This window comes from Dreissena polymorpha, chromosome 1, assembly GCF_020536995.1.
Source record: "Dreissena polymorpha isolate Duluth1 chromosome 1, UMN_Dpol_1.0, whole genome shotgun sequence".
NCBI lineage: Eukaryota > Metazoa > Mollusca > Bivalvia > Myida > Dreissenidae > Dreissena > Dreissena polymorpha.
The window spans coordinates 65,013,089-65,029,669 of record NC_068355.1 but is presented as its reverse complement, the minus strand read 5'-3'; the positions used below and the strand labels follow the sequence as shown (position 1 = coordinate 65,029,669).

At 37.3% G+C, this 16,581-nt stretch overlaps 1 protein-coding gene across 1 annotated transcript in view; it reads left to right on the top strand.

Annotated features, from left to right (window-relative positions):
- Positions 1 to 16,017, top strand: part of LOC127832587 (SET and MYND domain-containing protein 4-like) — a 34,233-nt gene extending 18,216 nt beyond the window's left edge. Inside the window, exons 8-17 of the mRNA XM_052358112.1 lie at positions 2,110 to 2,234; positions 3,148 to 3,466; positions 3,811 to 3,922; positions 4,302 to 4,396; positions 6,441 to 6,559; positions 11,214 to 11,287; positions 12,285 to 12,403; positions 13,472 to 13,646; positions 14,427 to 14,540; positions 15,594 to 16,017. Of these exons, the coding sequence (XP_052214072.1) occupies positions 2,110 to 2,234; positions 3,148 to 3,466; positions 3,811 to 3,922; positions 4,302 to 4,396; positions 6,441 to 6,559; positions 11,214 to 11,287; positions 12,285 to 12,403; positions 13,472 to 13,646; positions 14,427 to 14,540; positions 15,594 to 15,862 (1,521 nt within the window). The 3' untranslated portion in view covers positions 15,863 to 16,017. The remainder of the gene's footprint in view (positions 1 to 2,109; positions 2,235 to 3,147; positions 3,467 to 3,810; positions 3,923 to 4,301; positions 4,397 to 6,440; positions 6,560 to 11,213; positions 11,288 to 12,284; positions 12,404 to 13,471; positions 13,647 to 14,426; positions 14,541 to 15,593) is intronic.
- Positions 16,018 to 16,581: the final 564 nt, after the last annotated feature.

Below are 16,581 nucleotides of genomic sequence, written 5' to 3'. Positions count from 1 at the left end.
AAGCTTTAAATGGACATAATTATCTGACCTGCCAAATTATATATTTTTAGCTCGACTATTATATATGAAACATATATAGTGGAGCTATCCTACTCACCCCGGTGTCGGCGTTAGCGTTCCCGTTAGTGTTAGCGTGCAAATGTTAAAGTTTGCGTACTACCCCAAATATTTCCTATGTCCCTTGACATATTGCTTTCATATTTTGCATACTTCATTACCAACATGACCCCAATCTATAAACTAGAGCAGACAACTGTATCAAGCATTTTGTAAGAATAATGGCCCTTTTTTCACTTAGAATATGCATATTATTGATAAATCTATGTTAAAGTTTGCGTATCACCTCAATTATTTTCTAAATCCCTTGACATATTGCTTTCATATTTTGCATACTTCTTTACCAACATGATCCCAATCTATAAACAAGAGCAGACAACTCTATCAAGCATTTTGACAGAATTATGGCCCCTTTTGTACTTATATAGTTGAACATTTGGTTAAGTTTTGTGTTTTGGTCCATTTTACTCCTAAAGTATCATAGCTATTGCTTTCAGCCTTGGAAAACTTGCTAACTATCGTAAGGGGACTGTACAGGGCACGTTGCATAACTCTGGTTTGCTTTTTAATGGAATTATGGCCCTTTTTTGTCTTAGTAACTTTGAATATTTTGTTAAATTTTGTGTTTAGATCCACTTTACTTCTAAAGTATCAAGGCTATTGCTTTCAAACTTCAAATACTTTCTTACTTTCATGATGGTACTGTACCTGGCAATTAGACCTTGACCTTTGAATGACCTTGACTCTCAAGGTCACATTAATAAATTTTCTTAAATTGCCATAACTTCTTTATTTATGATCACATTTGATTCATACTTTGACACAAAATAACACTTACCTGACATACCACAAACCATCCCCCACGCCCCACCCCAGACCCCCCCCTCCCGATTTTTTATATTTTTTTTAAAGATCATCTATTAAATGACCACACACCCACAGTATACCCCCTCTCCATGATGGCTTACGTTATACTGTCAAGCACTCGAATAGTCGAGCGCGCTGTCCTCTGTCAGCTCTTGTTGTTAAATAAATCAAAACGGCCCAGTAGGCTGCATTGTGTTTCTGGCAAACACATCATGGTAAAAGGTCAAGGTCAAGGTCATCCTTCAAGGTCTTAGGTCAAAAATACAAATCCAAGGGAAGTAATAAGCTTTAAAGGGAGATTATTTTTCAATATTGAACATAGCAACTTGATATTTGGCATGCATGTGTATCTCATGGAGCTGCACATTTTGAGTGGTGAATCTACAGTCACGGTAGTGACTTTTAATTATTTGCTACTAAAAATGTAGATTTGTTAGAGACAATTATTTTCAAGGGAAGTAATTTATATAATTATAAATCTCAGATTATAAATTTCCTTACCAAGAATTTAAGTTCTTTTCACAGTTACTGTACAGATTTTTTATTTTGATTATTTTTACTAAAATGATTGATTTATCAAAGGTTTTTTTTTATGATAAAATATATATATATATGATATAATTATCATTTCTTTCCTTTACTAATTTGTTAATGGTAGGGTTCATTACATACCTATGGAATTATGTCCATAGATACATGATGAACTCTGGCTATGATCTCTTTGATAAACCACAGGCCTTGGTTGTCAGTGATGTCTGACTTGGTCATTTTTGACTGTCTACAGACCCCCCCCCCTCCCCGTTGGATTGGACAAAATCCAAGGTAATAGGCTTTAAAGGGAGATGATTTCTATACCTGCCAAATGATAAATGTAAATTTTATTTCAAAGTGGTTCAGTAGGGGGCATTGTGTTTTTGACGAACACATCTCTTGTTTGTATACATATTTATATATCTGTAGTTCGTTTTTTAGAGCCACTTATATTGATCAATCTAGCCCTGGGTAAAGTGTGAACAAGTTACCAGTAAGTGTCTGCTGTTTAACAACAGAAAAGCAAACAAATCAATAATAATAATAACATAATACGAAAAATTAGGTCTGTTTCATAGAAAAGATTTCCTGACTATATTTATACCATGTTGTAGTGTTGAATTTAAATTAATTGTGAATGATCTGTTTTTACAGACTTCCATAGACATACAAGCAGGTGACACATTAATAGTAGAAAGGCCATATGCAGCTGTGTTGCTGCCTGAACATTACCTCACCCACTGTCATCACTGTTTTGGGAAACTAAACATAGTGTATCCGTAAGTGAATAATTGAGCTGCATTCTGAGAAAACTGGGCTTAATGCATGTGCGTAAAGTGTCTTCCCAGATTAGCCTGTGCAGTCCGCACAGGCTAATCAGGGATGGCACTTTCCGCTTTAAAGGTATTTTTTGTTTAAAGGAAGTCCCTTTTAATCGAAAATCTTGTTTAAGCGGAAAGTGACTGCTCAGACTAATCTGGGACAACACTTTACGCACATAAATTATGCCCAGTTTTCTCAGAATGCGACACAATTATTGTCAGGCCTGTAAATCAAGTCAGTGTTTGTTATGACATGATAAAGTATAACACACTTTGAGGAGTATTTTGACAGACGGCTATTTTCAAGTCGATCTTTGTCTGTGAAATACAGTGCTAGGGTATTGTTATAAAATTGGCATAATGGTTCAACTATTGAAGTAAAGTCAAGCAATAAAATATAAATTACCCATCATATTTTGATAAAGTTAAACACTTATTTATGTTTGATGGAATTTCCATGAAAAGACTATTCAAATGTTCTCATTTCTCAACTATTTCTCATTTAACAATGCAGAATAACCAATAAGAGTCCATCTTACAAAGTCAGATTTATTTCCATTGGTTTAAGAATCTTCATAGTGAGGAAGTCAGGAGCTTAACATCTTATACTCAAACTACTAAAAGACCAGCTTTCCTTTTGTAATGTACATGTGTTATACACAAAAAGACTGCTGAAACCAAAGAAAATAATTATAACCCCACAGGGAGGATTAATATTAGAGACGCTCTTTCTGATATGTGAATATGTGCAAGACAATTTATTCTTTCCCTTTTACCCACACATTCCTGTTTTTTTGACCTCGAACTTAGCTGACAACGCTTTGCGTGGGTATAAGCCATGTTTGTTACAAAGCTCTAGTTTCATTTCTAGATGTTGCCAATGTGTCCAGGTACGTTACTGCAGCCCGTCATGCGCTGAAGGCAGCTGGAGTCAGTACCACAGGACCGAGTGTCACTACCTTCAGCTCCTCCATTCTGTCGGCATCGCACATTTGAGTCTGAGGATTGTCCTGGTAGCCGGTCTCAAGTTCTTGACCAGTATCATGTCAGAGTTGGAGAGCCGTTCTGTGGACCCTTCTATTGCCGGCCTTGATGCAAATGGCAGATACTGTCGCAGCTACATCGCAGTCCATGACCTTTTGACCCACTTGGAAGATATGAGTCCAGTGGATGTTGTGCATTATACCCTTGTAGGTCAATGAATGATTGTTCTCAGCTAATAATTAACTTACAATTCCAAATCTTCACATACATTTTAGTCAAAGTAGTCCCTTGGCCCCAAAAAAACTCCCTCTACTGCTCCTTTTAAACAAATTTTTTTTTTCAACATTGTGTAATCTTTGTATCATCTATGCTGGATAAATTTATGTTGTGGGAATACATATTTGAAGACCTGTTTGCCCTGCTTAAAATTTGGTATGCCAATTAGTATGCACAACAAATTCTTCAAAGTGAAAAAAATGCTTTTAAAAACTTGAAACTGGATCATATGCCACATCTACCTTGGTACTCATGTGGTGGACTTCAATTCCAGACTGCACAACTCCTCCTGAAAGTTCTCCAGCACTCTGGGTGGTTTGATAGATGTGGAGATATCACTGGCAGTGAGAGTACATCTAAAGGAAATTCCCCATCTAGCATGACAGGTTAGCCATTTAACACTCAGATACACATTTTGATGCGTTGTAGCCCCTTAAAAACTCAAATTCAATATAAGAGTCAAGTTTTAAAGGCTTGTTTTTAAGCCAAAAGATACTAATGATAAACAAACAGCATTAAACCTGAACAGACTGTGAGTTATTCTCGGATATTCTGATCAGACATGAACCCATATAGTGAGAATATACTAATGGACTACTTCTCACAGTTATTGCTTTACATTTATAAGATTTTGGTGGCTGTTCAAGAAACTTTCAGCTTTTTTACACAGTAAACCTCAAATGTATATCATACCAAATCACTCCATTGAGTTAAAGATACATTTAGATGTAAAACATCAATAAATGAATATATTGTATGTTTCAGGGCAGCACAAGTCAGTAGGGGACTATATTGGCGGGCTTCTGCTACGTCACATCCTTCAGCTGGTGTGTAATGCACACGCCATTACAGAATTACAGGTACAGTCCATGCCATAATAGAATAACATGAAGAGACATGCCATAACAGAATTACAGGTACAGTCCATGCCATAACTGAATAACATGTAGAGACATGCCTTAATAGAATTACAAGTACAGTCCATGCCATAATAAAATAACATGTAGAGACATCTCATAACAGAAGTACAGGTACAGTCCATGCTATAATAGAATAACATGTAGAGACATCTCGTAACAGAATTACTGGTACAGTCCATGCCATAATAGAATAACATGTAGAGACATGCCATAACAGAATTACAGGTACAGTCCATGCCATAATAGAATAACATTTAGAGACATATCATATCAGAATTACAGGTACAGTCCATGCCATAATAGAATAACATGTAGAGACATGCCATAATCAAATTACAAGTACAGTCCATGCCATTACTGTATAACATGTAGAGACATGCCATAACAGAATTACAGGCACAGTCCATGCCATAACTGAATAACATGTAGAGACATGTGATAACAGAATTACAGGTACAGTCCATCAGACCATGCCATAATTGAATAACATGTAGACATGCCATAACAGAATTATGGGTACATTCCATGCAATAACTGTATAACATGTAGAGACATGCCATTAGAGAATTACAGGTACAGTCCATGCCATAACTTATTAAAATGTAGAGACATGCCATAACAAAATTACAGGTACAGTCCATGCCATAACTGTTATAAGATGTAGAGACATGCCATAACAGAATAACAGATACAGTCCAAGCCATAATTGAATAACATGTAGAGACATGCCATAACAGAATTACAGGTACAGTCCATATCATAACTGAATAACATGTAGAGACATGCCATAGCAGAATTACAGGTACAGTCCATGCCATAAACAAATAACATGAAGAGACATGCCATAACTGAATAACATGTATAAACATACTAGAACAGAATTACAGTCCATGCTATAACTGAATAACATGTACAGAATTACAGGTACAGTCCATGTCATAACTGTATTACATGTTAAGGCATGCCATAACAGTATTTCAGGTACAGTCCATGCCATAACTGACTTATACTAGTATGTAGAGACATGCCATAACAGAATTACAGTTACAGTCCATGCCATAACTGAATAACGTAGAAACATACTAGAACAGAATTACAGGTACAGTCCATACTATAACTGAATAACATGTAGAGACATGCCAGAACAGAATTACAGGTACAGTACATGCCATAACTGACTAACATATAGAGACATGCCATAACAGAATTACAGGTACTGTCCATGCCATAACTGTATTACACGTAGAGACATGCCATAACAGAATTACAGGTACAGTCCATGTCATAACTGTATTACATGTAAAAACATGCCATAACAGTATTACAGGTACAGTCCATGCCATAACTGAATAACTTGTAGAGACATATCTTAACAGAATTACAGGTACAGTCCATGTCATAACTGTATTACATGTAAAGACATGCCATAACAGTATTACAGGTACAGTCCATGTCAGAACGGAATAACATTAACATGAAGAGTAGACTTGAGGTCACAAAATACCATTTTTGTCAAAGACTCATAGTGACAATAAAGCTGGGTGCATGAAATATCATCATTTGAAATTGATAAAATGATTAAGCGTTTAAAAAATAAGAATGGAATGATTCTGTTGTTTTCGGTATAATTTGTTGAAGCACATGGATCACTGATATCTAGTATATGATGACTTTAACATAGTGCAGATGGCTAAGAAGCCTTTTTATTCCAAAGGACACTGGTTCAAGTATTTTTTTGTGACAATTTTTTTCCCTTAAATTATATTACTGCTATTATGATTGAACTCTTGAGTACAGTTATTGAATTTTTTAATTTAAGGCGTATAATGACATTCTTTGAAGAAATGTCTCCATTTGTAAATAAGTACCTTTAAGTTAGCAAATTTGTATCAAATCTTTTACAAACACATTGACACTAGGGGATAATTTTTATAATCTTGGTTATGATTTTTATATGAATACACACATCAATATTTATTGATAGTACCAAGACTCAGGTCATGCTGGGCTGGTTGAAGGGAAGAATCAGGTGCGGGTTGCCACAGCAATATATCCCACTGCAAGTCTTATGAACCACTCCTGTGTACCCACTATCATATCAAGGTATGAGACAGCTATCTACCTCACTTCTAGTCTTATGAACCACTCTCGCGTACCCACTATCATATCAAGGTATGAGACAGCTATTTATCCCACTGCAATTCTTATGAACCACTCCTGTGAACCCACTATCATATCAAGGTATGAGACAGCTATCTATCCCACTGCTAGTCTTATGAACCACTCCTGTGTACTCACTATCATATCAAGGTATGAGACAGCTATCTATCCCACTACTAGTCTTTTGAACCACTCCTGTGTACTCACTATCATATCAAGGTATGAGACAGCTATCTATCCCACTGCTAGTCTTATGAACCACTCCTGTGTACCCGCTATCATATCAAGGTATGAGACAGCTATCTATCCTACTGCTAGTCTTATGAACCACTCCTGTGAACCCACTATCATATCAAGGTATGAGACAGCTATCTATCCCACTACTAGTCTTTTGAACCACTCCTGTGTACCCACTATCATATCAAGGTATGAGACAGCTATCTATCCCACTACTAGTCTTATGAACCACTCCTGTGTACCCACTATCATATCAAGGTATGAGACATCTATCTATCCCACTACTAGTCTTTTGAACCACTCCTGTGTACTCACTATCATATCTAGGTATGAGACAGCTATCTATCCTACTGCTAGTCTTATGAACCACTCCTGTGAACCCACTATCATATCAAGGTATGAGACAGCTATCTATCCCACTACTAGTCTTATGAACCACTCCTGTGTACTCACTATCATATCTAGGTATGAGACAGCTATCTATCCAACTGCTAGTCTTATGAATCACTCCTGTGTACCCACTATCATATCAAGGTATGTGACAGCTATTTATCCCACTTCTGGTCTTATGAACCACTCCTGTGTACCCACTATCATATCAAGGTATGAGACAGCTATTTATCCCATTGCTAGTCTTATGAACCACTCCTGTGTACCCACTATCATATCAAGGTATGAGACATCTATCTATCCCACTGCTAGTCTTATGAACCACTCCTGTGTACCCACTTTCATATCAAGGTATGAGACAGCTATGTGTCCCACTGCTAGTTTTATGAACCACTCCTGTGTATCCACTATAATATCAAGGTATGAGACAGCTATCTATCCCACTGCTAGTCTTATGAACCACTCCTGTGTACCCACTATCATATCAAGGTATGAGACAGCTATCTATCCTACTGCTAGTCTTATGAACCACTCCTGTGTACCCACTATCATATCAAGGTATGTAGTAGTTATCTTTCCCACTGCTAGTCTTTTGAACCATGCCTGTCTGTGTACCCACTTTCATATCAAGGTATGAGACAGCTATCTATCCCACTGCCAGTCTTATGAACCACTCCTGTGTACCCACTATCTTATCAAGGTATGAGACAGCTATCTATCCCACTGCTAGTCTTATGAACCACTCCTGTGTACCCACTATCATATCAAGGTATGAGACAGCTATCTATCCCACTGCTAGTCTTATGAATCACTCCTGTGTACCCACTATCATATCAAGGTATGAGACAGCTATTTATCCCACTTCTAGTCTTATGAACCACTCCTGTGTACCCACTATCATATCAAGGTATGTGACAGCTATTTATCCCACTTCTAGTCTTATGAACCACTCCTGTGTACCCACTATCATATCAAGGTATGTGACAGCTATTTATCCCACTTCTAGTCTTATGAACCACTCCTGTGTACCCACTATCATATCAAGGTATGAGACAGCTATTTATCCCACTGCTAGTCTTATGAATCACTCCTGTGTACCCACTATCATATCAAGGTATGAGACATCTATCTATCCCACTGCTAGTCTTATGAACCACTCCTGTGTACCCACTATCATATCAAGGTATGAGACAGCTATGTGTCCCACTGCTAGTCTTATGAACCACTCCTGTGTATCCACTATCATATCAAGGTATGAGACAGCTATCTATCCCACTGCTAGTCTTATGAACCACTCCTGTGTACCCACTATCATATCAAGGTTTGAGACAGCTATCCATCCTACTGCTAGTCGTATGAACCACTCCCGTGTACCCACTATCATATCAAGGTATAAGAATAAGACATCTATCTATCCTACTGCTAGTCTTATGAGCCACTCCTGTGTACCCACTATCATATCATGGTATGTGACAGTTATCTATCCCACTGCTAGTCTTTTGAACCATGCCTGTCTGTGTACCCAATTTCATATCAAGGTATGAGACAGCTATCTATCCCACTGCCGGTCTTATGAACCACTCCTGTGTACCCACTATCTTATCAAGGTATGAGACAGCTATCTATCCCACTGCTAGTCTTATGAACCACTCCTGTGTACCCATTATCATATCAAGGTATGTGACAGCTATCTATCCCACTGCAAGTCTTATGAACCACTCCTGTGTACCCACTATCATATCAAGGTATGTGACAGTTATCTATCCAACTGCTAGTCTTATGAACCACTCCTGTGTATCCACTATCATATCAAGGTATGAGACAGCTATCTATCCCACTGCTAGTCTTATGAACCACTCCTGTGTACTCACTATCATATCTAGGTATGAGACAGCTATCTATCCAACTGCTAGTCTTATGAACCACCACTGTGTACCCACTATCATATCAAGGTATGAGACATCTATCTATCCCACTGCCAGTCTTATGAACCACTCCTTTGTACCCACTATCATATCAAGGTTTGAGACTGCTATCTATCCTACTGCTAGTAGTATGAACAACTCCTGTGTACCCACTATCATATCAAGGTATGTGACAGTTATCTATCCCACAGTTAGTTTTATGACCCATTCCTGTCTGTGTACCCACTATCATATCAAGGTATGAGACAGCTATCTATCCCACTGCTAGTCTTATGAACCACTCCTGTGTACCCACTATCATATCAAGGCATGAGACAGCTATCTTTCCCACTGCTAGTCTTATGAACCACTCCTGTGTACCCACTATCATATCAAGGTTTGGGACAGCTATCTATCCTACTGCTAGTTGTATGAACCACTCCTGTGTACCCACTATCATATCAAGGTATAAGAAAAAGACATCTATCTATCCTACTGCTAGTCTTATGAACCGATCCTGTGTACCCACTATCATATCAAGGTATGTGACAGTTATCTATCCCACTGCTAGTCTTATGAACCATGCCTGAGTGTGTACCCACTATCATATCAAGGTATGAGACATCTATCTATCCCACTGCTAGTCTTATGAACCACTCCTGTGTACCCACTATCATATCAAGGTATGAGCCAGCTATCTATCCCACTGCTAGTCTTATGAACCACTCCTGTGTACCCACTATCATATCAAGGTATGAGACATCTATCTATCCCACTTCAAGTCTAATGAACCACTCCTGTGTACCCACTATCATATCAAGGTATGAGACAGCTATCTATACTACTGCTAGTCTTATGAACCACTCCTGTGTACCCACTATCATAACAAGGTATGAGACAGCTATCTATCCCACTGCAAGTCTTATGAACTACTACGTGTACCCACTATCATATCAAGGTATGAGACAGCTATCTATCCCACTGCTTGTCTTATGAACCACTGTTGTGAACCCACTATCATATCAAGGTATAAGACAGCTATCTATCCCACTGCTAGTCTTATGAACCACTCCTGTGTACCCACTATCATATCAAGGTATGAGACAGCTATCTATCCCACTGCAAGTCTTATGAACCACTCCTGTGTACCCACTATCATATAAAAGTATGCGACAGCTATCTATCCCACTGCTAGTCTTATGAACCACTCCTGTGTACCCACTATCATATCAAGGTATGAGACTTTCAGTGCTTTACTGGTGTATATTACAAGCATTGTTTTTAGATGTTCCATATTTAATGAAAATTAAAAAACTTAAGTACACAATTAGTTAAATTAGCGTAAATTTGTTGGTGAAATGTTTAGATTCGTGTTAAAAAATGTGTTCCTTTAATGTTACAGTAATACTGAAACTGTATATGTGTGACTCATCTGTGAATGAGCCAAGCTGTGGGAAAATCAGGCTTAATGCATGTCAGTAAAGTAACATAATTTGCATAGGCTTATCAGGGACAAATCTTTCCACTTTCATGGAATTTACATTTAATGGACGTCCATGAAAATTCAGTTTAGGCAGAAAGTGTTGTCTCTGATAAGCTTGTGCAGACTGCACAGGCTAATCTGGGACAATATTTTACGCACATGCATTAAGCCTGATTTTCACATAACCTTGCTCAAACATAGTCAAAACAATTATTTGTTTTAAGTAAATATACACTGCCTGTTACTACTCTTTTATTGAAGTTAATGTTATTAATGTCATTTATACTGTCTTACTCTTTTATACATCTTTTAGAAGCAAGAATAGAACAAGGTGATATATGAATATGAACAAGTGCTACATAATTAAAATTAGAAGCCTAGGCATTTAGTCGCTGTTATTGCTTAAAATCAACAAACTGTTTCTTACAGAACATCAACGTTTACTGTAGTGTTTCTTTTAAGTCTATATTTGCTTGGTGATTGTATATGCACAAAACTACCTATAAATAGTTTAAACTCCAATCCTGACGGTTGACTGCTCTTACTGCTTTAAACAAGTTTTCAAGTAATATGCTCTTTTCAGTTTTCAAAAAGATGTTCTGGTGGTTCGAGCTGTGAAAGACGTTCCTATGGGTGGCGAGATCTTCAACTGTTATGGTGAGATTACACTTGTGTTTCCCCTTAAATACAGCATAAAAAACTGGTTGCAGTGATAACCCTAACTTGTGCTTTCCATACATAACAAAACATTATTATCATACTGATAAACATATCATTTAATTGTGACATGCACAAAAAATATTTGTATAAATCACAATACAATTTACATAACACATTTATCAAAATAAATTGATATTTCTAAATTTGAAGTCTGTTGTAGCAGATGATAAGTCAGTACAACAGTTTACATGTGTGATTTTTCAGTTATACAAGACATTTTATGATATTTTTATGTCAGTCCTCACAGGCTAATCATGGACAACACTTTCCGCAAAAACTTCATTTTTGCTAAGTAGAGACTTTCTTTAAACTAAAAAAATCATAAAAGCGGAAATTGTCATCCCTAATCTGGGTCAGCACTTTTCTCACATTCATTTATCCTCATTTCCACAAACTTCAGCCCATATGAATGTATATTGGCACTCTACTTAGTTTCTTCAATTCAACTAGAGCTCAAAATAGATTTCAAAGTTAAAAACTGTAAAAATCTCTGTAAGGGTCAGGGGTTTAGCATTTTTTTGTGTGAAACATCCTGGACAACAAACTGCCATTACCCAGAGGTGCTATTATTTACACAAACTTGCATTGCATGACAACTTAAAAAGCTTTTTCTCTAAAACAAGATATGTAGTATTTGGCGTGTCACAGTCTATACGGTGGTCCTTTACCAAGTTTGTTTAAAAGATGCTGCTGAGGCTAAAATTATTTTAGTGAAAACTTTCAAAAAGTTTCACCTGAAACTGCATGGCCAAGGTATTTAGTATTTGGCAAGGTGCATGAGGTGTATCATACATCTCATGATATCTAAGCCTAGTTCCAAAACTGGTATGGATACAAAACATAAGCTGCAAAGTCCCAAAGTCTCAGGTGAGCAATCAGTGACCTATGGCCCTCTTGTGATACTTGTGTTTGTAAATTTACTATGAAATGTTAGGACCACATGCAAAGAGGATGGGGTACACTGAGCGACAGAGATGTCTCAAGGAACAGTACTTCTTCACATGTGGCTGTGAGGCCTGTTTAAAAGGGGTGGAGGCTGAAATGGTGTTACATGTAAGAAATACTGAGTGGCGCTTTGAGAAAACAGGGTTAAATGCATGTGCAAAAAGTGTTATCTCAGATAAGCCTATGCAGTCCGCACAGGCTTATCAGGGACAACACTTTCCGCTTTTTTGATATGTTTTGTTGAAAGAATTTCTCTTTTAAGGAAAAATCAAGCTAGCCTGTGCAGACTTAACAGGTAAATCTGGGACGACACTTTATGCACATGCATTAAACTCCCTTTTCACAGAGCGAGGCTCAACTTTATGTTGAATCATACACATACCAATGTGTTTCAGTGTTTGTATCAATCAGCTTCTAATGAAGCAAACGACATTCGAAACGTTGACTGTTGATGTATTTGTGAACCGTTTGAATATAACATCCTTGTATTTTGTGATTTAATTGTATCCTATCCTATTTACTCCTAATGTAACTCATTTATTAATTTGTTATTAAACATTTTGTCTGATGTCAAATAATAATAAGTGTTTTATATACATCCAAGGCTAAATGGGAAACTGTAAACTCTGCTTTAAAATGTACCCTCAACATGTGTTATAATTATTGCACTCAATAGCCCTCGATTGGTCATTGTTGGCTCGGGTACTACTTACATGTACCACAGGTACTCTTAAGTATACTTACATGTACCCTGAGTACGGAAAATATACTTAAACGTATCCGGTCCAGTTAAGACTGTACCCCCCGTTGTATTCCCGACCAAAATCCGAAATGGTAAAATATTACCGCAAAACCATATAGTTTATCTTAAAAAACTTCTCTTTTTAAAAAACTGCATCAACATGCTTTTTGAGTACGAGTTTCAATAATATAGAGGCCATTTTTACAGAAAATTGACATAAATGTGAACATAATTAATTTAAAAAAAAAAAACGACAATGATCGATTTAGCAATAAAATTCCTGTGTACTTGTAGTATATTTACCATACCCGGGGTACTTGTAATTATACTTAAGAGTACCCCGGTGACATGTAAGTAGTACCTGAGCTGACAATGACCAATTAAGCCTCAATATAATGTTTTGAATAGTTAAGAACTTGATTGGTTCCCTGTAGGCATACAGATGCAGTGGCTGTGATGGGCCCACATGTGAAGATATAGACAGGGAGCCAGGTACCATGGTCTGCAGACAGTGTGGGGCTACTTGTTCTCTGGACAGGACACAGATGTTGGAGGCTGAGAGACTTTTCAATCGGGGATATCAGTGTCTCCAGGAGAATAGGGTCGATGGTAGTTGTTGGATTTTTAATAAATTCCACACATTTTATGATAAAGTGAGAAAACGTGCACTCAATATAGCCTTACAGTGAAGAGTATTAGCATTTCATTAAATCATTACATGGTTCATAGTTAGGTAATTTTATTAGCTCGGCTGTTTTCGAAGAAAACCCGAGGTATTGTCATAGCCAACTTGTGGTGTCGTGTCGTGCCCCGGCGTCATGCTAAAACCTTAACATTGGCTCTAAAATCAAAGTGCTTCCACCTACTACTTTGAAACTTCATATGTAGATGCACCTTGTTGAGTTTACACGCCACACCCATTTTTGGGTCACTTGGTCAAGGTCACTGAGACCTCTAAAAAAAATAATTCTGACAAGCTTTCATTTATTCAAAACTGCCCGCAGCCGAGCCTTGGCACCCGTTATGCAGTGCTCTTGTTTCATACAGTGCCACTGGCTCGAGGGTAAATTTTTCAATTTTAAATTCTTAACAAAACCACAGGGTTGACTGTAAAGTAATTTAACTTTCAATCAATTCCAAAGTATTCATTGACACAACAAATAAGCAGCCTTTATTAAGCTGATAAACACTGACAACAGGTTAACAATAATGATATCCTCTATACATTTTAGCATCAGCTGTTAAGAAATAAGTGTTAAAGATTATGAGAGATACCGGTCAATTTAAGCACAGTATAAGTTTTGGAATCCTATGCAATGTACTAAGTTAGCACTTATACTAAACTATTTGATATTGTAAGGTTTCCACTAAAGTGCTCTTGCTTTTTAGATGCTCTTCAGAACCTACAGAAATGCCTGGAACTACAAAAGTCTTTGCTGTACAGGAACAACAGAAAACTGTCCGAAACCCAAGACTGTTTGGCAAGATGCCATGCTACAAAAGGTGAAGGATTGTATGCATGTTGGTCAGCTACATTTCTTTTGGTACAGCCTCTTAACCCTTTACCTCTTAGATACGTATTTTGACGCATTTGTAGTCCTTTTTTTAATAGAAAGCTAAATTTAATTGAAGACCTTTCTTACTAAATTCAAGTTTTAAAGGCGTCCTTCCCAATCCATAGATACTGATGAGCAGCAAACAGCATAAAACCTGAACAGACTGCGAGCTTCTCGCAGGCAGTTCTGGTTTGATGCTGTTTGCAAATAGCCATTTTCACTTTGGTTCTGCTTGGGAAAGGGTTCAACAGAGTACAATGTATGATCCTTGCTCTGGGTGAAAAGGACTAAATGCATGTCCGCAAAGTGTATTCCAGATTAGCTTATGCATTCCTGTACAGGCTAATGTTCGCTTAGAAGATGGTTCCTTTAAATAAAACTTACAATAAAGCGGAAATATAAACAGGTATACGACATATCTAGTAGGAATTACTTGTATTCTAGATGATAAGAAATAATGTCATCAAATCCAAAGCATTTTTGAACATCAGTTTTTTTATTGATTTCACTTGAAGAAGGCATGGTAAATTATCTATGTTTGCAGTGTTTAAGTGCTTAAAATGAACAAGAGCACCACATAATGGGTGCCAAGCTCGGCTGCGGGTGCATTTTTGAATAGATGAAAGATTTTTTTAGAGGTCACAGTGACCTTTACCTTTGACCTAGTGACCCCAAAATGGGTGTGGCATGTAGAACTCATCAAGGTGCAGCTACATATGAAGTTTCAAAGTTGAAGCACTTTGATTTGAGAGCCAATGTTGAAAACCTTGACAAAATGTTAAGGTTTAAGCATGATGCGGACAACGACGGACACAGCACGACGAGTTGGCTATGACAATACCTTGGGTTTTCTCTGAAAATAGCCAAGCTAAAAAACATATGCAAACCTAATGCAAATTTGCTTAGTTTTAACTACCTGGAGTAACTTTTCAACCATATCACCTTTGTTACCAGATATTGTTTAGTGGACATAAGTATCATATACAGTTTTTCATTTCAGGACAGTTTCACCAGGCTTCAAAATATATAGAAGAGAGTATTGGAACAGTTGTCATCAATTATGGACAAGAGAGTATTGAAGCAGCCAATGAGTTCCAAAAGCTGTCAGAAATACTCATAAATGCACAGGAATGGAACAGAGCTCTGGTAGCCAATCAGAAAGCAGTTCACATATTTGAAATGAATTATGGGCAGTCACATGACAGTGTGAAAATACTGATGGGCGCTCAAAATGAACTTTCTGAACTGATTAAAGCTTTAAAAATATAATGTTGATAACAAAAAAACCAACGAATAATTCTTATGCATGTTACTGAATGTGTTTATTGTGTTCACTGCTAATCCATGTTCAGTATTTTGTCATCTAGGAATTCGTCATCTTTAAATTCAATCACAATCTTCTTTACATAAAATGTTTGAAGTATTACACTTTCAGTTTTATGTTACACTTCAGATGACACTCAAATTAGCCCCCCCCCATCCTGGTAATTTTTATGTGAATAAATTAGTTTATTAGCTCCACTGGCCAGAAGCCAGCGGGGCATATGACATGGTCCTTTGTCTGTCGTGCGTGCGTTAACTTTTTCTTTAAACATCATCTTCACCTGAAGTACTGGTCCAATTCTGATGAAATTTCTCAGGAATGTTCCTTGGGTGAACCTCTTTCAAATTATGCCCCTGGGGTCAAATTTGACCCCGCCCCGGGGCTCACAAAATTGAAAATTTGCTTATAGATCTATAAGGCCTATTTTGTGACAACTTTCAAAATTTTCTCGTCCATAACCATTGGGACTAGGGTTATCAAATTGGGTATGTAGAGACATCTAATAGTCCTCTACCATTTTTTTTCAAATTATGCCCCTGTCCTGGGGGTCACAAAATTGAACAAATGCTTATATAAAGCCTATTTTGTGCAAACTTTAAAAATCTTCTTGTCCATAACCGTAGGGCCTATGGCTACCAAATTCGGTATGTAGTGACATCTAATA